General features: G+C 43.3%; 1 protein-coding gene across 2 annotated transcripts in view; it reads right to left on the bottom strand.

Annotated features, from left to right (window-relative positions):
• LOC137301291 (D(2) dopamine receptor B-like) overlaps positions 1 to 6,096 on the bottom strand; it is a 28,348-nt gene extending 22,252 nt beyond the window's left edge. The window contains exon 1 of one of the 2 annotated variants that reach the window (XM_067970747.1): positions 5,803 to 6,096. In XM_067970747.1, coding sequence (XP_067826848.1) covers positions 5,803 to 6,081 — 279 coding nt within the window. In that variant the 5' untranslated portion in view covers positions 6,082 to 6,096. The remainder of the gene's footprint in view (positions 1 to 5,802) is intronic. The other variant, XM_067970746.1, reaches the window with a different exon arrangement.
• Between the last annotated feature and the right edge of the window lie 21,769 nt (positions 6,097 to 27,865).

Here is a 27,865-nt window from a genome sequence, read left to right as displayed (position 1 = left end):
TTGGGGGGTGGGGGCAGGGGGTGGGAGGGAGTGTGTCAAGTTTTGCTTATTCGCTAACACTTGACACAATGTCAGCCTGCGAAGATGGCGATTCACAGGTCCAGGATGAGCGAGGCCCATGGAGGGGGTTCGCCCTGGCTGCCTGCCTCTCTTCCGCGACCTTGTCCGTGCCCGAGTGACCCTGGAGACCCTGGAGAGGGAGCATGCGGTGTCCAACGGAATGCTCAAAGCCTTCCGCGGTCGATGGGCACCGCAGGGAACGGAGTGTCTGACAGACAAACGCGAAAACATTTTGATTTAGTTCTACAAGTTTCCTTTTGGTTCTGTTGACATAGGACTTTATGGTTCAGTTCTTTTATTAGTTGCGCCTCCTTTAAAACAAAGGGGCACGTTAATTTGTTTCTCTGGGGCAACGCAGTGTCATCATCATGGATCAATTAAAATGCTGCGAATTGTGCCAAAACGCTTTGCTTGCATGTGAGGCCATTTCTTGCTCTTCTCCCTCCCTGTACAAACAAAAATAAAAGTCTGTGAACACGAGCATTCAACTTCGGAGCCTGGGCGGATAACTGGCAGAGTGCATCGTTTACCCGTTCCATGGCCTCGCCGCTCCCTAGCTCTGTAACCTCCTCCAGCCCTACGACCCTCTGGAAACGCTGCGTTCCTCCAACTCTGAACTCTTGCGCATCCCTGACTTCCTTCACCCCACCTCTGGCAGTCGTGCCTTCGGCCATCTAGGCCCTAAGCTCTGGAATTCCCTCCCGAAAACTCTCCGCTTCTCCACCTCTCTCTCTTCCTTTAAGACTCTGCTTAAAACCTACCTCTTTGACCCTGTCCCAATGTCTCCTTCTTTGGATTGGTGTCAAATTTTTGTCTGGTTACGCTCCTGAGAAGTGACACGGGGTATTTTACTTCAATGGGATGAAAATCTTGCAGGTTCTATGATGAGTGGGAGATCTGCTCTGCCAGGTTGAAAATTCCCCCTTTTTGTCTTTCATGTGGATGGTACTCCTTTAATTGTGACTAGCCATCACTAATGGAGAACCACACTTTAAGAAGAAGTGCTTCCAATGTTTTACATGAGTGCGTTTATATCTTCCACATGTTTTTAAAAAAAAAACACCTCATCTCTTCAGAGATTAGCTCGCCTTCCCCGAACTGTGGGTAGACTCACTTATGAGGCCAGGTAGGCATCCAACATCAGCGTAGGTCTCAGCCAGCAAGGTACCCTTAACACCCGAGATGATAAGCTTACTCCTCCAGTTCTACTGCTCTCTCTGGGGCCAGTGGCGTATTTGCTTATCGGCTGGAAGTCCTCTCCTAATTGACATTGAAAAACTGCATCAAAGTGAGTGAGCTGAAACCTTATGAACCTGATTAGTGAGCAGGACTTATCCTGAACCTGCTAACAGTCTTAAGGATTAAAAGAACAGGGATCAGCATCCTCGATAAACTAGATTTGCTGACATAAAATGGCTGTTTGCATTTAGGAGGTGACAGTAAATCATGGCAACTAGTCATTAAACTAATGGGCAGATTTGGTCTGTGGCTGACATTAGTTAGTGTTTTTTTTTTCTAGTTTCTTGGATACACCAGGCACCGGGAGACCTCAGAACAAGTCCACATTTCTAGGTAGGGTATGGTAGTGTAGTGGTTACGTTACTGGACTAGTAATACAGAAACCTGAATTAATCTTCCAGACAACAATGTGTTCAAATCCCAATGTGGGAGTTTGAGAATTTCAATGGAAAAGAAAATCAGAGTGTAAAATGGGCTGCCGATGCACTATGGCCGTTTTACATTGTCGCCCAAGATGGATTTTACCCCCTCAGACTCTCTATTCCCGCACACGTGCAAGACTTCTTAATTCCTCCCTGATTTCTTTCATTACAGCTTTTACTTAGATTTAAAAATTCTCATCAAATCTCTCCATGGCCTCGCCCCTCCATTTCTCTGTAACCTCCTCCAGCCCTACAACCTTCCGAGATCTCTGCACTCCTCCAATTCTGGCCTCTTGTGTATCCCCGATTTTAATCGCTCCACCATTGGCGGCCGTGCCTTCAGCTGCCTAGACCCTTAGCTCTGCAATTCCCTCCCTAAACCTCTCTGACTCTCTGCCTCTCTCTCCTCCTTTAAGACGCTCCTTAAAGCTTATCTCTTTGACCAAGCTTTTGGTCACCTGTCCTAATATCATCTTATGCCACTCAGTGTCAAATTTTGTTTGATAATGCTCCTGTGAAGCGCCTTGGGACGTTTTATTACGTTAAAGGCGCTATATAAATGCAAGTTGTTGTTACTAGTGCTCCACCTCTTCTGACTCTTTTTTTGTTGAGGTGTTTGAGCCTTTTGCAAAGGAATTCGTTCTAATCTGGATGTACCTGGAATGGACGCCAGCAAGCATGGACACCAATTACTACATTAAGTCCAATTCTTCTCAACACAGCCATTGGTCCCCCTACCCTGTGCTATGAGAGCCTTGCAGTATCATGGTGTCTTCTCAGTTTGTAATCCTGAGAAGAATGAAGCTGTGGTCTGGTAATTGCAATTTCTCTTGTACCTCATTTACTTTTAAGAAAGTTAGCAATGGCTGTAAATCTTTAGGACATAATTCCCACATGTGAAGGGATGCATCAAGCCAATTACCCACATATATTGAAAGCAGTACATGAAGATTGATCACCGCAGGCTGGCCCATTGATACCTTTGCTGGGTTGAACCAATGTCATTAAGGTGAATGTGCTCTCTTGCTTGTTCTACATTTTTCAAATGTTGCCAGTCAGATCCTACTCAAAATATTTATTAAACATCACCCCATTTTGTCTGTAGATGAGATATATACACAGCCAACATGGATCAGTGAGACATTGACTGTCCTAATTTTTCAATAAACTTATCTCAGATGTTGTTCTTAACCATCCAGATCAATTTGAGTATAAGTACCTGAGAAATCAGAGATATCTTTCCAGCTATTGTCTCTGACTGATCTGTCCTTCATTTGCTATAATCGGTTGTGCTTGAAAGTGTGTTACCATCCATTAGCGTGTCATATCCTCAAGGTTACATAGAATGACATAGAATGTATGGCAAAGAAATAGGCCATTTGGCCCAACTAGTCCACGCTGGTGTTTATGCTCCACACGAGCCTCCTCCCACCCTTCTTCATCTAACCCTATCAGCATAACCTTCTAAGTTTGTTTTATTCACCTTTTAAGAACATAATAAGAAATAGGAGCAGGAGTAGGCCAATCGGCCCCTCGAGCCTGCTCTGCCATTTAATAAGATCATGGCTGATCTGATCCTAACCTCAAATTTAAATTCATGTCCAATTTCCTGCCCGCTCCCCGTAACCCCTAATTCCCTTTACTTCTAGGAAACTGTTTATTTCTGTTTTAAATTTATTTAATGATGTAGCTTCCACAGCTTCCTGGGGCAGCAAATTCCACAGACCTACTACCCTCTGAGTGAAGAAGTTTCTCCTCATCTCAGTTTTGAAAGAGCAGCCCCTTATTCTAAGATTATGCCCCCTAGTTCTAGTTTCACTCATCCTTGGGAACATCCTTACCGCATCCACCCGATCAAGCCCCTTCACAATCTTATATGTTTCAATAAGATCGCCTCTCATTCTTCTGAACTCCAATGAGTAGAGTCCCAATCTACTCAACCTCTTCTCATATGTCCACCCCCTCATCCCCGGGATTAGCCGAGTGAACCTTCTTTGTACTGCCTCGAGAGCAAGCATGTCTTTTCTTAAGTATGGACACCAAAACTGTATGCAGTATTCCAGGTGCGGTCTCACCAATACCTTATATAACTGCAGCAATACCTCCCTGTTTTTATATTCTATCCCCCGAGCAATAAAAGCCAACATTCCGTTGGCCTTCTTGATCACCTGCTGCACCTGCATACTAACTTTTTGATTTTCTTGCACTAGGACCCCCAGATCCCTTTGTACTGCTCTAAAGATTTTTCTAAACTTGTCATTCTAATGTGACACCTGGAATTTATATGGGATGGTTTCATAAAACTTACTCAGAATTAAAATAATTATCAAAAAAAAACAGGGGGGAGATGAGGAGAAATTTGCTTTTATGCATCGAGTTGTTATAATCTGGAATGCACTGCCTGAAAGGGCGGTGGAAGCAGATTCAATAGTAACTTTCAAAAGGGAATTGGATAAATACTTGAAGAGGAAAAAAGTTTGCAGGACTATGGGGAAAGAGCAGGGGAGTGGGACTAATTGGATAGCTCTTTCAAAGAGCCGGCAGAGGCACCATAGGCGGAATGGCCTCCTTCTGTGCTGTACGATTCCATGATTCCATAAACGGGAATTCCTGGGCATTTGGAGAACTTAAAAATCTAGTGCCCTTTCAAGGAGAGTTCCATTTGGCTCAAAGGCGCTTCCAAGCCGGACCTTTTTGGTGATGCCCCCGTGAAATAGATACACAATCCTGTCCCTTTGGAGGCTTTTATTTATTGGCAGTCAGCTCTTAGCAATGCTTTTATATTTGAAATGTGCAAAGTGAACCTACATCAAGTAGCACTATTTAATGTAAGGGATACAGGCACAGGTCTTGTAACAAAATATCTTAGAGAACTGGACTATGTTGCAGATACCTCCCTGCTTCAGGTGTTTGAAATACAGATAAAGAAACTTAAATCAGGGTAATATGTAGAAAGCACTACACTCTCGGCAGCCTCCAATCAAAGGACAGAGAGTATAGGATCGCTGTCAGGATTCTGGTGGTCAGGGGTGTGTGAGGACTAATTAGTGCCAATTAATGTGCTGGAAGAAAGTTTATCACAACAATATGGTGGAGATCCATGTTTATAATGTCCTAAGTAACATAGATTTAAATGGAAAATATCTCAATGGAGAAATAATTTGTTTCTTGACTTTATCGACTCTCTTCTCCATTTAATTGAAAAGGATGTTTCTCAACTGTTTCTTGTCATCTGGTAAGAGCGCTCTATGCTCACGGCCTGAGTTGCCATGGCATCTTCGGGACCAATGGGAAAATAGTGTACCTGACTATTAACAGGTCCCTTAACATAAGAACGTAAGAAATAGGAGCAGGAGTAGGCCATACGGCCCCTCGAGTCTGCTCCGCCATTCAGTAAGATCATGGCCGATCTTTGGCCTCAACTTCACTTTCCCCCCCAATCCCCATATCCCTTGATTTCCCTAGAGTCCAAAAATCTATCTATCTCAGCCTTGATTCAATGACTCAGCATCCACAGCTCTCTGGGATAGAGAATTCCAAAGATTCACAACCCTCTGAGTGAAGAAATTCCTCCTCATCTCAGTCTTAAATGGCCGACCACTTAACCTGAGACTATGCCCCCTAGTTCTAGACTCACCAGCCAGGGGAAACAACCTCTCAGCCTCTAGCATTTCGTGAAACAAGACTCCGCGTCCGGAATGCACCATCGCTGAATTCACTGTGAAGTTCCACATCAAAGCCTACCCACTAACTTAGTTTTTATCACTTGAGTGTTGAAAAGCCAGAACATTAGGGCTGATCTCCTGAGTTTGTGGAGAACCTCACCCGTCGGCAAATTGGGAATTTTGTGGTCCTCTGCCCGCAATCATGATCTTCCATCCGTTAATGGTGATGAATGGAAAATCATGGGTAGCATGCCCGAGGTTTGCTCTTAGGCATTGCTGGTGTGGGGAGGGGTGGTTGCCCATCGGCACCAGGGCCTAGGAAATCTAGACCCTCCTTGGGACTTCACCGAAAGATCTGACTTTCACACCTCTGTAAAAAAAAAAGAATCAATTTAGGATAAAAGCATTAACCTTACCTCCAGATAAACAACCCATGGCATTACCAAGGTGGCTACAAGAAGGTCTGCCACTGCTAAGCTGACAATGAGATAGTTGGTGGTGGTCTGTAGGGCCTTCTCTCTGGATACAGCCATGCAAACCAGCACATTGCCAAATACAATCACAAAGATGAGGAGAGTCAGGAGCATGGCATAATAGTTGTAATGATACTTCTGCTCTGCATCGGTGCCATTGATCGATACTGTCCAGTTTCCTTCGTAGGTCTCATTGAACACAATCATGTTAAAAGGATCCATGGATGATGAGTAGATCCACCCTGTGGTCTGTAATGGAAATGGGAGAATTAATTCAGTGCTTTGTGGACCGGGAATGCAATGCAATCAACTGAAGGTGAAGCAAAGTCAGAAAGATAAACTTCCAGCATTGTGGCTTTGCTTTTTGCGAAGAATTGGTCCATTTTCAAAATGTGATGCGTGATATGCTTAATCACACCTAGCTGAAAAATGACCAGTTCTCTCAAGAAGACAACTGATTTATTTTCTCGTTCTCTTTTCCTTCAATGCTATTGAAATGATGAAATCACAAAGGAGCTGTTATTGGTACCTGTGGTGAATAACAATTAGTATATTTACATGCAGTGGACACTGATTTCCCACTCACATTATTGTGTCCATACAGTCAAGGGATATTATTATTATTGACCAGTCCTATGGACCCTATAGTTTCATTTAGTAACACCAGCTCATTGCCAAATACAAACACCATGATGAGAGGGAGGAACATGGCAAAATAGTTCATTAACATGGACTTTGTTAGAAACAAATCTGGTACCAATTGACCAATCTTCCTCAGAGAGGCCATACATGTCACAAAGGTATAGGAGGTATTTGACCTGAGAATACTTTGTAACAGCACTGGTGATAGAAAATGAAGACGGTTTTCATTCGCCAGCACTGGCATTTTTCACCTTTATGAGTACATGATTTGCAAATGAAATAAGAGTCAAGCACGACTTAAATTGAAGTTTAAACCAAGTGGCCCAATCAAACACTGAGCATTTGAGTATAAATACAGAATGCAGAGAGGACAATGCTGACAGTTAATGTATAGTTGGCACTTTGTAGCTTGTGTTTGACTCCTGTACTCAAAATATCGGTACATCGTTTACACAACTTTCATTTGAGAGCAAGAAATATTGGTGAAAGAGAAGCTGGTATTGATTTGTCTGGTATCACATATAAATGGTGTACATCTCCCACACAAATACTGAATTTCTCCAGTACAAAGATGCACAGGTCCCATATGTTGCACATACGATACGTATCCTCAATTCAACTTAGTGTGCACTCAACAGTAACCCCTGATGGTTATTTTTCTAATGCTTTTCTTGGATAATATCGCTGCAGTAGCTGATCCATATGTGGGAGGAGGGTGATGTTCTGAGAGTGGGAGTGGGAGGATATTAGGGGCAGGGAGACTGGATCAGAATCTCCATACAGCCGAATCAAATACATTTGTGTACACTCTGTAGCCATATATATATATAGTATAGTTCCTTCATTCTCTTCTTTCTCTAAACTCTTTAAATTTGTAATCTGGTCTGGCATTAATCCAAACCTCAGGACCTAGGTCACATCTACATCAATGTTGAGGGTAAGGGTTTTCCCACATTACCTCTTTAACTGAGGTGATAAAATGGTGAGCAGGATTGTCCTCTTCGAAGAACTTCCATCAGTTTTTGTTATCCACAGTGCAAGAAATATTTGAAACAGGAAATGCACTGAAAGCTTCAAAAAAATAAGTTACATCGCCCTCTGATTGCCAATGTTGAGAAATCTTGAATTATTTCCTCTGCCTACAGGTTATAATGTATCAGACAGAAAGATAAAACGCTCAAACTTATGGACTCATCCAAACCACCATCTGTGCTGCTGCCCATTCAGTTTTGTGACTCCTGAAGATAGACATTGGAGTCTGAATGAACTTCTACTTTCAGATTGCTATAAGGACCAGTTGCTCATTTTTTTCTCTAAATTGAAACCTGATGGTACTTTGAGTCCTCTCTAGCTGGCAGTGTAACTGATAACCAGGGGACATTTGCCTACAGGGTGTAGCCTAGTTTTGATGATCTTCCTTAATTTCTTCAATATTCTCTCCATTACTCTGATGTGGCTTTGGCTCATTAAAAGTGAAAGAAACTCAGCACAACCTGTAAAATCCCTTCAGTTAAACTCAGCTATTTTCTAACGACCTATTTGTCAAGGTTACAAATCCAGTCAGTGCTGGCTACCCAGTTAAATTGATATTGAACGGATATTATTGCGAAGCAATTACAGTTCACATATTAGAAAGGAAAATAATTTGAATAACATTATACGCACTGACAGGAAGTGACATAATTTGTGATTTTTCATTTTCACTTGCCAGCATAGGCATGACGGGCGAATGGCCTCCTTCTGTGCTGTGTCATTCTATTTTATGCACCAGGAAAATGAGCCCAACTGTAAATACACACACGACAAAACGCTGACTCAGCAAACCATTATGTCTTAAGAGGAGGTTTTTTTCTATTGAGCGGCCACGTAATCCTAAATGTCACGAGGAGAAGATGCTGATACATTTACCAATGTTTTGTCATCACCCTGTGTTGTTCTGCTTTAGTTATTAATTGTTGGTTTGGGACATGGAAGCAAATCTTTGGTGTCAAACTCTCCTTCATGCAGGATCATGTAGTTCAGCTCCAGTGGCATTTGGAAAGATTAATTTGTGATGCCACTGAAGCGGAACTTCAAGATGTCACAACATGAGATGCTCTGCTCTAAGAAGCAGTTCTAATGTAATGCTCACTTAGCTCTAAGAAGCAGTTCTAAAGTAAGGTAACAAGCAGTGACTGATAGACACTGATAAGTGTTTAAGAACCTCCTTTATGACAAATAGGATTAATGGGGTATTTAGGATGATGGGACAATTTCCTTTCATTAGGTGCCCTGTGCAATACTGCATTTCTACCCAAAGTAATTCTCAGCCGCAGCTCTATCCCCAATTACTTTTATGAAAATATATACATACAGTTAGACCTTATCTACTGGTTTAAGAAACATACCTTAGTTTGGTGTCAGCCGTGGCTCAGTGGTAGCAATCTTGCCTCTGAGTCAGAAGGTTGTGGGTTCAAGTCCTGCTCCAGAGACTTGAGGACAAAGTCTGGCCTGACATTCCAGTGCGGTACTGAGGGAGTGCTGCACTCTCAAGTTTGGACAAAATGTTAAACTGAGGCCCCGTCTGCCCTTTGAGGTGGGTGTAAAAGACCCCATGGCACTATTCAAAGAAGAGCAGGAGAGTTCTCCCTGGTGTCCTGGTCAATATTTATCCCTCAACCAACATTACTAAAAAAACAGATTATCTGGTCATGATCACATTGCTGTTTGTGGGATCTTGCTGTGCATAAATTGGCTGCTGCATTTCCTACATTACAATGGTGACTACCCTTCAAAAGTAATTAATTGGCTGTAAAGCACTTTGAGACATCCTGAGGTCGTGAAAGGCGCTATATAAATGCAAGTCTTTCTTTCTTTCTGTTGGTGTGACATTGCTGGATGGGAATTTCATCCCGTTCCTGAATCTGTGCATCTGTCCTTGTTGTATATCTATCTGTATCTCAGTTCCTGTGATGTGCAATATTCTACTTCATTACAGGGCAAATTGTTCATGACTCTGCTACCAGCACAGAGTCGCACTTGATGGGAAAGTGGATTGATCGGATGCTGAGGTCAGCACACTCAATTTGTGCTGCTCCTGATTTTCCAGTTGTTAATTTAAATGACTGGGAAAATCGGAAATGCCACATACTGGCATGCTGACATCTGTGCCCGATTCTCCAGTGCCCACTTCCCATTCAGCAAGACTCCACACTGGGAGTTGAGTCTCAGAACATTTATGCAGTAAAGTCTAATCATTCCCTTATTAGTAGGATGCAGATTTCTATACCCACTGTTCTTTGGTTTGCCACTTGCAGCCCTGCGGAATTAACCATTGCCCCATCTAAGAGCTTGGGCATTCTGTAACCTGATTCCAGAAGGTTTGAGCAAAGAATACACGAGGTGATGGGGGGGGGTGGGGAGTACATATCCGTCATGGGGTCTAACGGTAAATGGGGGGTATTGCAAACGGCCGTCTGTTACACTCCCCCGCTGGATATCCAGCTGTATTGGTGGCAAAGGAGTGAGATTAGAAAACATTTCTACACACAAAGGGTGGTAGAAGTTTGGAACTCTCTTCCGCAAATGGCAATTGATACTAGCTCAATTGCTAAATTTAAATCTGAGATTGATAGCTTTTTGGCAACCAAAGGTATTAAGGGATATGGGCCAAAGGCAGGTATATGGAGTTAGATCACAGATTAGCCATGATCTTATCAAATGGCGGAGCAGGCACCAGGGGCTGAATGGCCCACTCCTGCTCCTATATTCCTATGACTATCGAGCGAGGAGGACAATTGGCGGCCAGTACGATACCGTCACAAGACGGATTTCTATCCTAGGGTAAATATTCTGGCAGATTTTTTTTTCTTTGTCTTTCTCCGCTTGTTGAGAAAGTATCTACCCTTTACTTTACACCCCACTTACAGCCCAGAGCTCACAGGACAGAGAATCGCAGGTCGGAGCCCACTTCACGACTTTGAAGTCAGTTCTTTTTTTCTTGCCGATTTTAAAAACCTAACGGTTCTTTTCGCAGGTGTTTTTCGTTTATTTTATTTTTTTTTAGCATCAAAAACTGGCAGAATCTCAGCGGGAAAAATTAAAGCCCGAGAAAAACCTGGGTAAATTCGGAGAAAATCACTTTTTGTTTTGAACAGAAGCAAGAGACCAAGCAAGGAGCAGTTAAGCTAAACGACAGCCCATAATTACTTAAACAGCTCACAGACACCTCTTTTATGAGCCTCGATAGCAGATCCCAGAGTAATGTAAGTTTCCATGATCGTGAAATACTGTCAAGCTACTTTAGTTGTAAATAGATTGATAGCATTTGTGAATGGACTCTGTGCTGCGAAATTAACATCTAAAGTGGCACATCACCCCATAGTATCATAAAGCACAAATATTTTTAAAATCCGATTGGAGCACAAAGTAGTTAATGTTAAAGTTTAATTTTGCAGTATGTGCTGTGAGCGGTATATTGAGATCATTGTGCGCAGTGTATCCATTTTTTAATGACATCGCTGGCGTGATTATCAAGGTTCCACATGTGTCCTGACAACAACTTGTATTTATATAGCGCCTTTAACATAGAAAAACGTCACGCATTCTGCCTTTTACTTGATATTTTTCTGGTATATAAAACTTACGTTTAGACTAGGTGTTTTTAACATATAAAACATATAAACCACTCACTTTTGGGTTAGGCATTCTAACATATAAATAACCAACTCACGCTTATAGATATTAAATTGAACATTAACACATAAACAGTTAAAAGGCAGAGGGATTTAGCTAACAAAGGATATTTCTCAAACTTGTTTTTATAGCACATCTGTTTCAAGGATGAGAAACAAGGCACTGAGGGAGTTCGGACACTAATAAGGGAAGCCTACACATTCCATAGTCTGGAACAAGTGAGATAAAGGACAGGCAGCTGTGAACAGCAATTTATGTGTACATGATGAGACCGCTAAAAGAATGGGGCTTTAGACAACTCAGGCTTGTGAAGGTTCAGGATATGGATCCATTAGGTTACTGCCCTCCAGCCAGGGAAAGAATGGGGTAATTGTCGTCTCCTTTCTTGTATGCTTTTGCTCGAAAATTGTGTCTATCAATGTAGACCAATGTTAAGATTTGTTGTCACACAATAAATGGACTAATTGCAACCATATTTGGGGTCAGCTTTGAATTTTCTTACAATACCGTAATCAGACAATAATGGACGCCAAGGCAGAGAAGGAGATATTAAGAGGAGTGTCCAAAAGTTTGGTTTTAAGAAAGGTCTTAAAGGAGGAGAGGGAGGGTGGAGAGTTGGTGAGGTTTAAAGAGAGAATCATGGATGTGATGCCTGAGCATTTCTGGATCTGATTCTTGGGCAGAAAACTATGGGAAGTTTCAAGGTTTTTTTTTTAAGTTTGTGAGGAAATCATTTTTTACAGATTTATCACCCCCCACCCAAAAAAAAAATCTGTGAATTTATCAATGGAAATAGGTAGGAACAGATTTTACTGTATGATTGGTACCTCACAAAAAACAATATCTTTTACAGTGCTATTTTTGTAAAGGTGCTACACTTGAAATATAATAATAACTAACACCTGTAGCACTGCTCCTGTATTGGAAGGCCTCACAGTGCAGTCCTGGAAGAGAGATGGAAACTGAAGAGGAATTAAAGCAAGAGATCAAAACTACAATTGAAAAGAAAGTTTTTAGAAGGCTTTTGAAATCAGTAAGAATGGTAAGAAAGGCAAGATGGTTTTGGGAGACAGTTCCAGAGAGTAGAGGTATAAACACTGAATGGTCGGTCTCTGATGGAGCAAGGGATAAAGAAATAAGCAGTATTCTGGAGTCAGAGAGGCGGAGGATGCAGGCTGGGACATATGGCTAGATAGAATGAAGCAAGGCATGGAGGAATTTAAAAACAAAGACAAGGATCTTGAGATCAATACACTAGACAATGAACCAATAAAGCTTGATTTAGATGGTGATGATTATCGTTCAGGACTTTTTACAGAAGAAGATTAGCTTCTCAAAGTTCTCAGATTAACTGAAGGTTGTTGTGGGTTGAGGTGTGAGTCCAGAAAGGAGGACATTTAAGATATCAATCCTAGAGCTAATAAATGCTTGGATTAGGGTCTCAGGACCAAAGGAAGTGAGGTGATGGACACAAGGGGGCAATGTTCCAAGAGGTATTGAGTACAAAAGTAAACCTATATATATCATTGGTTCGGCTGTAGTTAGAATATTGTGTCAAGTTTTGTGTACTTACTTTAGGAAAGATGTCAAGGCCATAGAGACAATATAGAGGAGATTCACTAAGATGGTTGCCAGAGATGAAAAGCTTTAGTTATAAGGGTCAATTGAAACTGGGGTTCGCTTATTAAAACAAGGAAGATTTAGAAGATCTGATAGATATACTCAGAATTAGGAAGGGTTTTGATGAAGTAATTTAGTAAAATATTATTTTGACTGGTCAGTGAATCAGTAACTAGAGGCCATTAATTTAAGATCATCACCAAATGAATGAAGGGAGTTGTTAGGGGATTTCTTTTACGGAGGATGGCTAGGATGTGGAATGCCCTAAAAGAAACAGTGATAGAAGGAGAATAGCTTTTAAAAGACAAGTTGATAAATATTTGAAGAAGAAAAATTACAAAGGGTATGGGGAAAGGGAGAGGGAATGGGATTAAGTGGATAGCTCTTTCAGAGAGCTGACACAGGCACAGTGGGCTGAATGGCCTTTACCTGTGCTGTAAACTTCTATGGCCTAGAAATTGGATCGTGCCACACCTATTTGACAGGCGGAAAATGGACGGCTAAGGGTCCAATACGGTGGGCAGCATGTGCGCGCTCATTCCACGGTGAGAGTGCGCAGGCTGCCATTTTGGTAAAGGATCCTCCAAGGACGCTAAGGGTGCGTGCCTGAAATCCTGTTTGAGACCCGCTTTGCTAAATTCATTTGCGTCTTACCGCAGCACGCGCCATGCGTGCTACGGTCAGTATTCTCAGGCTCCGCCTGCCACCCGAAAGGTGAGTAGTAACTTCTTTGCTGACATTGTGGAACCTGGAGGAGCAGGAGTGTTCTTCCTGGCTCCACAATAAACTCGTGGGCCGCTGTCGGCCATTGTTCACCACCCATCCCCCCCCGACGATTCGGGCTTGATCCAATTACTAGGTCTATGATTCCACTGGTTCTGCACTTTGACCTCCAACATTGCTTGATTTACCTCCGGAATGAAACTTTGCACAGTGCAGTTATGTTTAGTTCTTGACTGATACAAGGCTGTAATTCACTCTAGGGATTCTGGCAACATGATGAACTGTGAATGCACAACAGATTCCCTTTAACTTACAATCCATCATCCATTATTTTAAGTTCTTTAAAAGTGTATTTTTGGGATGTGGGTGACACTTGTCCATGCCTCGTTGCCCTGTGGGTATTAAGAGCCAACCTTATAGTGTCGGCCAGTTCATAGTGGCTGGTTCCTTTCCTTGAAGTACATTAATGAACCAGTTGGGTTTTTATAATATTCTGACAACTTTCATGGTGACTTTTCAGGTGCAAGGAAACAAATTACCAGAATTATTGAATTCAAATTTGCAACTTGGTGGGATTTGAACTCATGGGGCCCGATTTTAGCAGGGATGCGGGTTCTCGGCGGATGGGCAAGCGGGCGCGTGGGTAATGCGCCCGGTGAAATTAGTGGGTTTCCCGCGCGATCGTAGCAGGCAACCCACTAATTGGATTCACTTACCTGCTCCTCCGGGTTCCCCGCTGCTGATCTGCGCGTCGGGCGGGCTGCGCATGCGCAGTGAGATCTGTCAGCTGGAGGCGCTCTACTTAAAGGGGCAGTCCTCCACTGACAGATGCTGCAACCAATAGCAAAGATGACTACATGGAGCAGCCCAGGGGGAAGGCTGCTCCCAGTTTAATGATGCCTCACCCCAGGTATCAATACATGGGGTGAGGAGGAGGGGGAGGACAGAGATCTTCCACCCGGCGGGCGGGAGGAAGCGGCCCGCCTCCGCCACCAGGAAGGCCTGGCTCAAGGTGGCAGAGGGGGTCACCAGCGTCACCAACATATCGCCCACCTGCACACAGTGCAGGAGGCGGTCCAATGACCTCAGTAGGTCAGCCAAAGTGAGTACACGTAGTCTTTCCCCTACACTCCGTCTGCCACATCACTGCCCCCACCCCACATCTCCTTCGGCACTGCCAACACTACTCTGTCACATCACCCCTCATACCCACTCAAACCCTATCCTCATCTTACCTGCACCTACCCACCTCGCCAGTACTCACCCCGCCACTACCACGCAACCCAATCCTCATACAATCTCATGGCTCGATCCCATACTCACCCTCTCGTGCATCTCTCTCACGGCCAGCCTCACTCAACCTGCCACCACCTGTGCTGCAGCCACAGGGCATGCATCACATAAGTGCAGTAGGCAGCGTAAGGCAAACGTGTCGTGAGCATGAAGGGGATGCACAAGGGTGTTTGAGGGTTTGTCATGGTTGTTACTTATATTGAATTTCAGAACAACTCACATCACACATTATATTGGCACCACTACTGCCATGTCTTCGCGAATCCTGTCCGGTTTGTGCAATAATGCCCGCTCCTGGGTATCACTATGAGGACCCACCCCTGATGCCACCCATTGTGTCACTGCAGAGTGGGTGCATGTGTATTTGCAGGGCTCTTGTGCGCAGACGACTGAGAGACATCGGCGATGTCCCCGGTTGCACCTTGGAAGGCTGCGGAGGAGAAGTTCGGGAGGGCAGTGATGACTTTGACAGTGACAGGTAGGAAGATGGTGCACGGGCTAGCCAGGAGCAGCTCGGCATGAAAGAGGCTGCAGATGTCCACGGCTACATGTCGAGTGACTCTGAGCCTCCATGTGCACTGCTGCTCAGAGAGGTCCAGGAGGCTGAGCCTCGGTCTGTGGAACCTGTGGCGAGGGTAGTGCCCTCTGCGACGCATCTCTCTCTGCGGTAGCCCTCCCTCCTGCTGTACAGGTGGATGTGTCACAGCACTCTGTTGTGGAGCTCCACGTTTCAGAGGTGGATGGCGTGGATGGCGAGGCTGGTGAGGCTGGTGATACTGTTCGCCCTCTGAGGAGGTCATGACTGCAGCTACGGCGGCCCCCATCCGCAAGATGTACATCTGAGGGGGTCCGCAAGGTAGGTACATGTCTCCGGACCCCGGGGTAAGTGTGCAGGTTGGTGACTTTGACCGTCAGGAGGAGGGTGGTGGAGGCCAAACTTTGTCCCAAGTGACAGAGTGGCCTCCTGCAATGGGTGAGGGTCTCCCCCCACCCCCCCCCAACCTGTCAAATGGACCTTTGCAGCTGCCACAGGCTGACAGCTGCAACACGTCCATTCGAGCTGGGAGTGTTTCCCCCAGTGTGGGAAACAGTCCCATGTTGATCAAAAATCACACACAGTCCCTTAATCAGGTCAGTTAATGACCTGAAATACCAAACTAAATATTGTCAAGTGGCATCCCGCTGGCTTTAATTGCCTGCGGGATTCCCACCGGGGATTCCCCCCGGCGCGTCAGCGGGGAACCCGGAAGTGGGCGGGATCGAGGCGCGATCCGGTCCCGCTCCTGCATTTCGCGATTTTCGGGGCCCCCCCGCCGAGAACACACCCGATAGCGGGTGCGAAAATCGAGCCCATGATCTCTGGGTTGCTAGTCCAGTGTCATAACCACTCGGTTACCGTGATATAGTTAAATTACATTTTAAAGTCTTCAATAGAATAGTAAAATTTGGATTCATACCTATAATCCTCCATACACTGAGTGTCTGATCTCAGCTTGGCTGTCTTGGGGACTTGCTAAGCAAAGGCTAGGCATTTTTCTATAAAGAGGGAGGGAACAATTGAAGAGAGAACTGAACCTTTTATATTCCTAGTGAGCAGCTTTAAAGCTGCAGTGTGGGGTGTCATGTTCCCCTTTTGAGTGGTTCGGGGAGGAATGAGAAAGGTAAGAGGGACAAAATACCTTTTCAAAATGGTCAGTGTTGTCACTGGTCTTAGCCATGTTGGTAATGGAAACACTGAAATTGGTTATCATTGCTACTAGACTAGGAAGGGTAAAGTCAACTTGGGTTCTCACTCCTGATTTCTATCCAGTAGCTCCTAATGGAAAGCCAGCATGCATTGACATTGGATAAGGAGAGGGCTAGGTCCAACTGTGATCCTTCCCCTCAAATGACCTCTTGATATTCAGTATCTAACAGTCACTTGAGAAAGGTATCAAATGACTGCTGGCTCTCGGTACCATATCCCAGCATGAGGGATAGGTCCAGTGGAAAAAAACAGAATATCATTATAAGTGCACAAGTGTACTAAGTGCAGTGAGAGATTTAATAATTATAACGGGACTCAACACAACTGTAATCTTCACAAACGGATATAACAACTGATTATGTCCTCCATGAATCAGAATAATGACTTTACAATCTTCACAAGCAAATGTACGTTTTGCTTTAAGTTCTGGAAAGAAATGATTGCTGCGGACTCTCATTGTCACAGACTAACACACATATCAAAGATAATTTCAATTTGACAGTTTTAGAAATTTTTTCATTGGCTCTCCAGTCCTTGAAATATCCATAAATGCCTTTACTGTAAAATCTATATATTAGATTCCCATGTCTACTCCCCCACCTTACCTTCAATACTCTTTTTTTGTGTTTTAGTGCACACAAATGTTTGGCTTGCAAGTTCCAAATTCTAGCACAAGAAATTATTTTTTTTCTTCACTATTTTTGCACAGATGTTTGTGAAAACAAATGGGAAATATAGTTCGGAGAGGTTTTATTGTAAATAGCCTCAACCTTTCTGGTTTCCCATTTTACATACATAAGGGATGACTGTGACATTAATTGGATGCATAAATGGAGAAATTAAATGGCTAATTGGTGGAAAACACACCATGACAAACCTAATAGTGTTTTTCAGCCCATTTCCCCATTTCACTTTTTTCACAACTAAAAAAAGGTAGCAAGATATGATGAAGGGCCACAGAGCAATAAAGCCTGGATTGATGTAACCAACCACTGTACATGAAACAAATCTATTTTTTGGAATTGAATGTACAAGGACGACATTACAAATTCCCTTTCAATATTCTCCTTCTCTCCTTCCCTCTACTTGATTGCAATGAGTTTAAACAATCTCAATCTTAATTCAAGAGGTAAGAAAACCAACCACAATTGTAGCCCTAATGCAATCTCGCTCAGAGTCCAAAATTATACCTTTTCTTTTTGGAGAGTCGAAAATGACGTCTATAAGTGTCACACTGATATTTAGTTGAGTAGATGGTGCTCTTCTGAGATTAATGTTGAGTGAAGCATTTTCTAAGGTCACTGTAGGGCAGTCCCACAGTATGTCTTAACTCAGAGAAATGTTGAGCACTGAATACAGAATAAGATGGGTTACATCTGATCTTTGCTCCATAATTAAATGTAGAGTCTGTGATTTGCCTTGGTCATTTCCACAGCCAATGGAAATTGTAAGAAGGAATCGGGTTGGGGAGTGAATGCACAGAAACAGTTGCAATATGTCTATCTCCTCTTAATGGATTTTCTGATCAACAAAGCCTCTGCTATTAACCACATGCTATCAATTAAACACATACAGAGCACTAAAACAAAGAACTGACTCAGTTACATGGAACTGTCATTAGCTTGAACATTTATTAAACAGGCAAGCAACAACCTCATTAATGAAATTTACAAACTCATTTAGTTGTATAATCATCGCACACTATTACATTTCAGCACTTACACTGTTTTTCCCAGACTGCTTTGATAATCTTTCAGGATAAGTACATAATGAAAGAACTGCCGAATGTAAGATGTGGTGTCCACTATCCAAATAAAATACAAAACTTGGTGTGTCATACTCTTTGTTAAAATTGAGAAACCTAGGCAAAAGGGTAAGTAAGGCCCATAGTGGAGGACACCAAGGTTAACAAGAGTAGGAGAGAAGATAGCAGAAATCAAGAAGCAACGATAAAGTGATGCCAAGCTTGGAAAGTTAGAGATTGAAGATTGTAAGAGTTGGCTTGTGGTGATGGCTCTATCGCTGTATTCCTATGAAGACAATAACAACAACTTGCATTTATATATAGTAATATAGTTAATATAGTAAAATGTCCCAAGGCACTTCACATGAGAGTATCCAGACAAAAATTGATACAAACCGAAGGAGACATTTGGACAAGTGGCCAAATGCTTGGTCAAAGAGATAGGTTTTAAGCCGCGTCTTAAAGATGAAGCGAAAGAGGTGGAGAGTCAAAGAGGTTTGGGGAGGTTTGCGACATACTTCAGCTTAGGTTGTCAAGGAAGGCACATTTCTCATATTGCTCCCTGACCCTACAAAGACAAGAGAAGACAGACAGACAACAGAAGGAAAGGTACAGAGCACCAACTGGGGGCGGTGGTGAAGGGGGAAGGGAATGGGAAATGGTTTGTATCAGATTGCAGTTCGGGTAGCCACTACATTGTGTCATTGGCCAGAGTTCTATGTTCAACTCTTGACTGCATCAGTAATGTTCCTGTCATTCTGAAATTACGTTTCCATGTTCACTTCTTCCTGGTTATCTGCCAGATGCGGTCACTTGAGACCAAGGATGTACATTGATTTCAACACTTCATTGAGAGTTGTTTCTTGATTTTCATGTCTAACCTTTCACTTAGTATAGACTGAAACTTCTTTACGAAGGTTAGCCTTCCTGTCATTTCCAACACTGAGTTTGGACATATTGTTCATCTGCTTTCTGCAGAAACATAGGAACAGGAGTAGGCCAGCCTCTCCAGCCTATTCCGCCATTCAATTGGATCATGACTGATCTGTATCTTAACTCCATCTACCCGCCTTGGTTCCGTAATCCTTAATACCCTTGCCTAACAAAATCTATCAATCTCAGTTTTGAAATTTTCAATTGACCCCCAGCCCCAACAGCTTTTTGGGTGGGGGAGTTCCGGATTTCCACTACCCTTTGTGTGAAGAAGTGCTTCCTGACATCACCCCTGAATGGCCTAGCTCTAATTATAAGGTTATGCCCCCTTGTGCTAGACTTTCCCACCTCAGTAATATGGAAATTGAAGAAGATATGAAGATCTTCCATTGTGGCTATCTGCTATCTTGCAATCATCAGCTCTTCTAAATTAATAACACAGTGCCTGCAGCTCTGACAACTCATTCCTCAGGTGACTCTGATTCTTCAAGGAACTGCCTTAGTTGCAGTATTTTCCATCAGAGCTTGTTTAGAAAACATAGGTCTTCCATAAGATAACTCACAATGTCACCAACTTCGAACAGCTTACCCCAAACCTTGCTCGTGTAAGTCACATTATCATGGTGTAAACTTGGTTGATGATTCTCCCCAGTTCTCATTGAGGACAAGAAGCAAGGCTTGCCATATTGGGAATTGAATGTCTCGGTGAAAAAACTAATCAATATTGTTTGGTTGGCTGGCCTGAGGATTGGCTGCAGTAATATGTCTTTACTTTGAGCCATTTCTGGATCCTGGTCTTGGAGTCTGGTTGTAATTCGGTTCTATAGGTGATAGGATTCAGGCAGAATTCCATCTTGTTTTGTGTACTGACAACAGAATTCACCAGGAGCTGGCTTATTCTCCAAGGCAATGACAATATACACAAAGACTTTATAAAATCAAACACAAACTCTTTTGTGCAGGGCGTCAAAGAGGAGGTATCCTTTGAATTCAAGAGACTCAAAGATGTCGACCCCACTGTGAAATAAAATGGGGTGAGAAGGTTAAAACATGGTTACCAATAGTAATCATTGGAAAAGCATTGCAAAGCACAGAAGTAAAAGTAAATACAACGATCAGTTTGCTGTACTTACAACAACAACATCAACACATTTTCACGTAGCATGCAGGTTAGATTAAAACCCATGAACTGTGACGTTCAATTTGCAAAACTTTTTGTTTCCGATTCTAGTGTTAGCTCTACAGAATCTACCAATTTCACAGAGTGTATGATTCAGAGAGAAAATAAAGTGTGTCCAAAATGAATTACACTGAGGTGGAAATGGTCGCCACCTGCTCCAAGTTGGCGAGAGAGGGGCAAATGATGTTTGTTTTTCTTTGACTGTGTGTATTTTTGGACCAATAACCTATTGGACTGGGATGGCATTGATAGTGTCAATGTAGATGGGATTGGTGTTATTAATCTCTGTGTTCAGTATAGGTGAGGTCTGTACTATAAATCTCTTTGTGTTCAGTATTGGTGGGGGTCTTTTTAGAAACTGTTTTTATTCATTCATGGGATATGGGCATTGCTGGCGAGGCCGGCATTTATTGCCCATCCCTAATTGCCCTTGAGAAGGTGGTGGTGAGCTGCCTTCTTGAACCCACAGTGCTGTCAGGTAGGGAATTCCAGGATTTGGTGATATATTTCCAAGCCAGGATGTGATTTGGAGGGGAACATGCAGGTGGTGTTGTTCCCATGTGCCTGCTGCTCTTGTCCTTCTAGGTGGCAGAAGTCGGGGGTTTGGGAGGGCTGTCGAAGAAGCCTTTGTGATTTGCTGCAGTGCATCTTGTGGATGATACACACTGCAGCCATGGTGCGCCGGTGGTGGATGGGGTGCCAATCAAGCAGGCAGCTTTGTCCTGGATGATGTTGAGCTTCATGGGTTGGAGCTGCATTCATCCAGGCAAGTGGAGAGTATTCCATCACACTCCTGACTTGTGCCTTGTAGATGGTGAAAAGGCTTTGGGGAATCAGGAGGTGAGTCACTCACTGCAGAATATCAAGCCTCTGACTTGCTCTTGTAGCCACAGTATTTATATGGCTGATCCAGTTAAGTTTCTGGTCAATAGTGACCCCCAGGATGTTGATGGTAGGGGATTCGGCGATGGTAATGCTGTTGAATGTCATGGGGAGGTGGTTAGATTCTCTCTTGTTGGAGATGGTCATTGCCTGTCACTTGTCTGGCGCGAATGTTACTCGCCATTTATCAGCCCATGCCTGAATGTTGTCCAGGTCTTGCTGCATATGGGCACAGACTGCTTCATTATCTGAGGGGTTGCGAATGGAACTGAAAACTGTGCAATCATCAACAAACTGTGCCACTTCTGACCTTATGATGGAGGGAAGGTCATTGAAGCAACTGAAGATGGTTGGGCCTAGGACACTGCCCTGAGGAATTCCTGCAGCAATGCCCTGGGGCTGAGATGATTGGCCTCCAACAACCACTACCATCTTCCTTTGTGCTGGGTATGACTCCAGCCACTGGAGAGTTTTCCCCATGATTCCCATTGACTTCAATTTTACTCGGGCTCCTTGGTGCCACACTGGGTCAAATGCTGCCTTGATGTCAAGGGCAGTGACTCTCACCTCACCTCTGGAATTCAGCTCTTTTGTCCATGTTTGGACCAAGGCTGTAATGAGGTTTAATTTACTATTAATCTCTCTATGTTCAATATAGGTGGGGTCTGTGCTATTAATCTCTCTGTGTACAGTAGAGGTGGGATCTGTGCTATTAATCTCTCTGTGTTTAGTGGCTTGAGTGCAGATAGATCAGTTCAGGGCTTCTGAGCATAGTGTAGCTGCAGTGCAATCACGGAAAATTGTATGATGTGTTTCGTTGAATTTTTAATGTGTGCTTCCAATCACACAATCAATAAGCATCTAATGAAAATTGAAAACAGCACTGCACCAATTACAAAACTAATTTACATCAAAGTATGGGCATTGCAGATTCCAGGTTTTGTCCATCATAGGAACAGCTCTCCCGACCGGCCTCCCATCTTCCATCCACCATGAACTCGAGCTCATCCAAAACCCTGCTGCCCGTATCCTAACTCGCATCAAGTCCCGTTGACCCATCACCCCTGTGCTCGCTGACCTACATTGGCTCCCAGTCCGGCATCGCCTTGATTATAAAATTCTCATCCTCGTATTCAAACCTCTCCATGGCCTCGCCCCTCCCTATCTCTATAAACTCCCCCAGCCCTACAACCCTCCGAGATCTCTGTGTTCCTCCAATTCTGGCCTCTTGTGCATCCCCGATTTTAAACGCTCCACCATTGGCGGCCGTGCCTTCAGCTGTCTAGGCCCTAAGTTCTGGAATTCCCTCCCTAAATCTTTCCACCTCAGTACCTCACCTCCTTTAAGATGCTCCTTAAAACCTACCTCTTTGACCAAGCTTTTGGTCACCTGTCCTAAGTTCTCCTTCTTTGGCTCATTGTCAAGTTTGTTTGTCTGATAACGCTGCTGTGAAGCACCTCGTTTTATTATGTTAAATGCCGTATATAAGTTATTAAAAATACCTGTGAGATAAGTTATAAACAACCATACACAGGATAATGATTTAAAAGTCTGTCCTACCTTAGCATGTTTTCTGCTTCTTCTTTCCTGTCCTGAAGGTTCTTGTCTCCTGTTTGCTTTGGAATACATTCTGAGAGGGACGGGGGGTGCGGCATTTGGTTAGAAAACTGTCCTTTCACCTCTGGGCCCCGGGTTTGAGTACGACCGGGACAGGTGGGATGAAAGTCTCCTCTCTTTCATGATTGAAGGGTCCTTAGAATCTGGGCGTTCTCAGCCCAAACCTTATGGCAATGAATCTATTGAACTGCCCATAACTTGGCACTATTTGCGCTATTCTCACTGAGGGAGACCAGGCGTATGGCTGGGGAAGGAATCGATAATGCTGCTTTGGCGCAGGAGAGCGGAATCTCACCTGAGCTGCTGTTGAGGCACATCCCTGATGGAGTGTCAGGGCATCTGGCATACGGGAGTACTTGCTGCTGACATTGAGTGTAATAGGGAAAAGGAAAATCCATTCCCCATCACCGTGGATTCCTATGAGACTCTTACACAATATGTCAGTGCCACAATATTACCGAGTTTTCAATGTAAAGCTGAGCTGAATCAATTTACTGCAGGTCAATGCAACCAAAATCTCTTTGCAGGTGTTGGCCATTTACATCTGGACAGAGGTTAACTCAATCCCAAAACCCAAGCTTTTAAAACCCAAGCTTTACTTTGTGATTTATCTCAGCTTCTCTCCTCTTTTTAACCTTGGTGCTGTCCTGCACTATGACCCTTGCTCTTTCACCTAGGCTCGCAATAAAAAAAACACAAAAACAGGAAACATTTCCTAGCATCAATTTAATTGACCTACAAATAGTTAAGACGCTTGGACCCATTGGGGATTACGCTGGAATCCATACTTAGTCCCTTGCAGGGGAAATGAATTATATTTATAGATGTCGTGAGATTGCGTTTCCATCTTGTTTCATAGCACCCGCGAGAATGAAAACCTGGTAAATGTCCCATTGCAAATTAGCCCACAGTACAAGTCTCTCTCACAATCAATGATGACACTGAATTATTCCAGGCACCGTTCCAGCCTTTACTAGTGTCATTTCCAAAACAATGTTCACACAGAATAAACAGCAAAAAGCTTTTAGATGCTCTAGTGATCTGCAGCTGCCTTGACATTTTCATTTGATGGGCATGAAGGGGACCCTTGGCTGATAAGCAACTGAGACACAGATAAGTTATAATGATTTTGCTTGCAAGTGAAAGAGCACAATGAGCTGACACATTGCCCTTTTATCTCAAGGTTCAAACATATCAGGGTCAGACATTCTTTAACTATTCGTGCTGATGGGTTCCCACAATGGGCTTAAGTCCTTCATCAAGGTTTTCAATAAAAATGACATTGTATAGTTTTGCAGTCAGTTACAGATAAACCCATATCTGAACAAAGTGGAGAATGTCAAATGTACCAAACTGTCACATCAGACAGGACTTGAAAGTTTGTTTAATAAGCAATCCCCATCCCCATTTTCTCTTTATCTCTCCTGAAGGTACTGATTCACGCTGTAACTGGGTTACAGTTCCAGAAACACAGCCTGATGCCTTACCAAATTGTCTATTCTTTGTGCATTAACCTTGACAATCAGTATCAAAGAAAGAAAGAACTTGCATTAATATAGCGCATTTCATGACTTCAGGACGTCCCAAAGTGCTTTACAGCCAACGAAATAGATTTGAGGTGCCGTCACTGTTGTAATGCAGGAAATGTGGCATCCAATTTGCACACAGTAAGGTCCCACAAACAGCAATGTGCTAATACGAGATAATCTGTTTTTTTAGAGATGTTGATTGAGGGATAAATATTGGCCAAGAGACTGAGGAGAACTCCCCTGCTCTGCTTCAAATATTGCCATGGTATCTTTTACATCCACCTCGATTTAATGTCTCATCCAAAAGACGGCACCTCCGACAGTGCAGCATTCCCTCAGCACTGCACTGGAGTATCAGCCTAGATTTACAAGTCTCTGGAGTGGGACTTGAACCCACAACCATCTGACTCAGAGGTGAAGAGTAGTGTCTACCTTCACCATGTTACAAATGAGATAATTTGGAGGGGTTAATTAGGACCACCTAATAATGCGCCATTGGTAATCATGGGCTCCTGGAACTTGCTTGATTGCTTAATGGAATGGGAGAAAATGAGCCCTCTGGTCTCTTCATAGAATGATATGGTATGGAAGGAAGCCATTCGGCCCATTTTGCCAGTGCTGGCTCTTTGAAAGAGCTAGCCTATTAATTCCACTTCCTTGCTCTTTTCCCATAGCCCTGCAAAATTTTTCCTTTTCAAGTATATATCCAATTCCCTTTTGAAAGTTACTACTGAATTTGCTACCACCGCCCTTTCAGGCAGCGCATTCCAGATCATCACAACTCGTTGTCGAAAAGAATTTCTCCTCATCTCCCCTTCTGGTTCTTTTGCCAATCATCTTCAATTATTTCTGTCTCACACACAAACACCTATCGATTAAAATACCCCAGGAAGGGGCAAGTGCTGACATTGCAGTTGTCAAACAATTTAACTTTGGAGTAAAAAACTTCCTAATGAAAGGTAGTTTTTGATTATTTTTAATGTTAACTCAATCGGACAACTGCCTCTTCACCAGTTGATTTTTCGATCCAAATGTTTAAATCTCCAGAGAATTATAATCCTACTTAATGTAACCTACTAATGTTTAATGGTTCCAAACTGTCTCTAAAGCAATTGTGTCTGAAAGGTACGACAAATCCTTCTTGCCACACTATTCTGCTAAAAAGAAATGGTTTTCAGTGTACCTGGTTAAATTGAATTTGTGCCTCTGTCTTAAAGGAAAAGCTTCGTCAAACTGTTCCGTGTTAAACAGATGACATTCTGATGTGGGATTTTTAGCATATTTTAGAATGATCTTTCAAATGACGAGTTCTTAAACATAATATGCAAATATTTCATTTACAACATCAACAACTTGCATTTATATAGCGCCTTTAATGTAGTAAAATATCCCAAGATGCTTCACAGGAGCGATTATCAAACAAAATTTGACACCGAGTCACGTAAGGAGATATTAGGACAGGTGACCAAATATCTCCTTATTTGAATGAGCTCAAGTTTATGGAAGGTGGAAAATGGGAGGCCGGCCAGGAGAGCAATGGAATAGGTGTGTCTGGAGGTAACAAAAGCATGGATGAGGGATTCAGCAGCAGATTGGCTGAGGCAAGGGCGGAGACGGGCGATATTACGGAGGTGGAAGTAGGCAGTCTTGGTGATGGAGAGGATATGGGGTCGGAAGCTCAGCTCAGAGTCAAATAGGATGGTGAAGTTTAAAAGGTTACTTTTAAAGCTTGGGTGTAATTTATATATGGATTAATAAATCTTGCCTGCCTTGGCCAAATTCAGGTCAGTTAGCATTTCAAGCTCATGAGCCCTGATTATCCAATTATGGGTGTTGGATTTAAATTGGGAAGTAATGGCGGCATAACATCAGATACCATATTTCCTGCCATTGTCACCTTAGCAACATTGGATGCAAGGGATGCCAGCCTTGGTGTCTCACATTGCTATGGCAACCAGGAGGAGATGTAAAATTGAATCTCTCCCCTAGAGGGATGGAGTGATTACACTACAGCGGCCCTGCTCGATTGTTGCAGATGTTCGAGCCCTAGAGCAGCCACCCATTACAAGAGGAAGGTACCCCAGCAGAGAATGGGAGTCCCTGGGGTTGCTGACCATGGGAAATTCACCAGGGTCAGCAGCTGCCAAGGTGGGCCAGGCCAACTTCTTACCCGATTTCTGCCAGAGTCTGCAAAAAAAATCCTGCTTTACTTTAAATGCGCAGGAGACCGAGTGCAATGACGAGGCCTGCTTTAAAATAAAAACACGCCTGACTCTAAAGAAACATATTATTTGTTCACTGGGGCCGTACCAGCTCAGCCTGACCCTGTCTTCACCCAATATCCACACATCTATGCTTTCCGGCACTGAATAGCGATCAGGAGCAGGAACCCTACTTGATTCACCCTCATCCCTAGACCAGGCGGCTGGAGAGGGGAAATTGTGGACCCTTGTGGTTTATATGATTTAGCAACTACCCATTGAGCCCTGGGGAAGTAGCTAGCTCTTTATTTTCTACACAGACATCTATCTAGTCAGTTCGAAATATCAGCCAGAAGGAAAGCTTAAGATTTGCCTTCAATTGGAATGTGCCTTTAACGATCAAAATGTTTCTGTTTTAGAGGAAGTTCGAAAGGTAAAAACCAGGAGGTAACGAGCTGAGTTTAAATTTCAATGAAGCCATAGTTACAATGCATTTATTTGCCTCCTTATTTTCTTCAGAACGCAACACAAGAAACATCAGAGTTAAAAAGGCCATTTGCCTCAGTGAACCAGCCACTTTAATAGACTCCCAGCACCAACAGTTAATGCTTGACAATTAACTCAATTAAAAGAGCTGAATAAATGTTATCAATGGGGTTAAAGGTCGTAAGGGTCAATATCGACGAAGATAGTCAATAACTCCATGGATGATGATGGCCCTTGTGTGCTGCCAGGACTAGGGAAGCAATGGTGAATTTAAGGTTTGCCTTCACCAATGTGGATCTGTGCATGATGCAGAGGGGTGTTGCAGGAATGGCCTAAGTTGCAGTCGGTGGAACCATCTGCCCAATGTTCTCCTTCTCTGTGTGGGGAAACCCACTTGGAAGGAATATAATTAACGTTTCAGGTTTTTGATCTTTCATCAGAACTTCAGTAGCAGTTCTGATGAAAGGTCACCGACCTGAAACACAGACAGTTCACACATGTGCCCAAATGGCATTCAACATGTGTGAGCTTAGGCGATGGCTGTCTGACCCGCTGAGTGTTTTCCAGCATTTTCTGTTTTTATTTCAGATTTCCAGCATCCACAGTGTTTTGCTTTTGTGGAAGGAGTATAGCTGAGATCAGGAAGCTCACTGCGTGTGTAGTTATGGGCTGAGTCCCACATTCCACCTCTCAGACTGCAATATATTGGCCCTCAGAATATGCAGACGAAACCCT

Source organism: Heptranchias perlo, chromosome 33 (genome assembly GCF_035084215.1).
Source record: "Heptranchias perlo isolate sHepPer1 chromosome 33, sHepPer1.hap1, whole genome shotgun sequence".
Lineage (NCBI taxonomy): Eukaryota > Metazoa > Chordata > Chondrichthyes > Hexanchiformes > Hexanchidae > Heptranchias > Heptranchias perlo.
The sequence above is the reverse complement of the archived record's forward strand: the minus strand, read 5'-3'. Positions and strand labels throughout refer to the sequence as shown.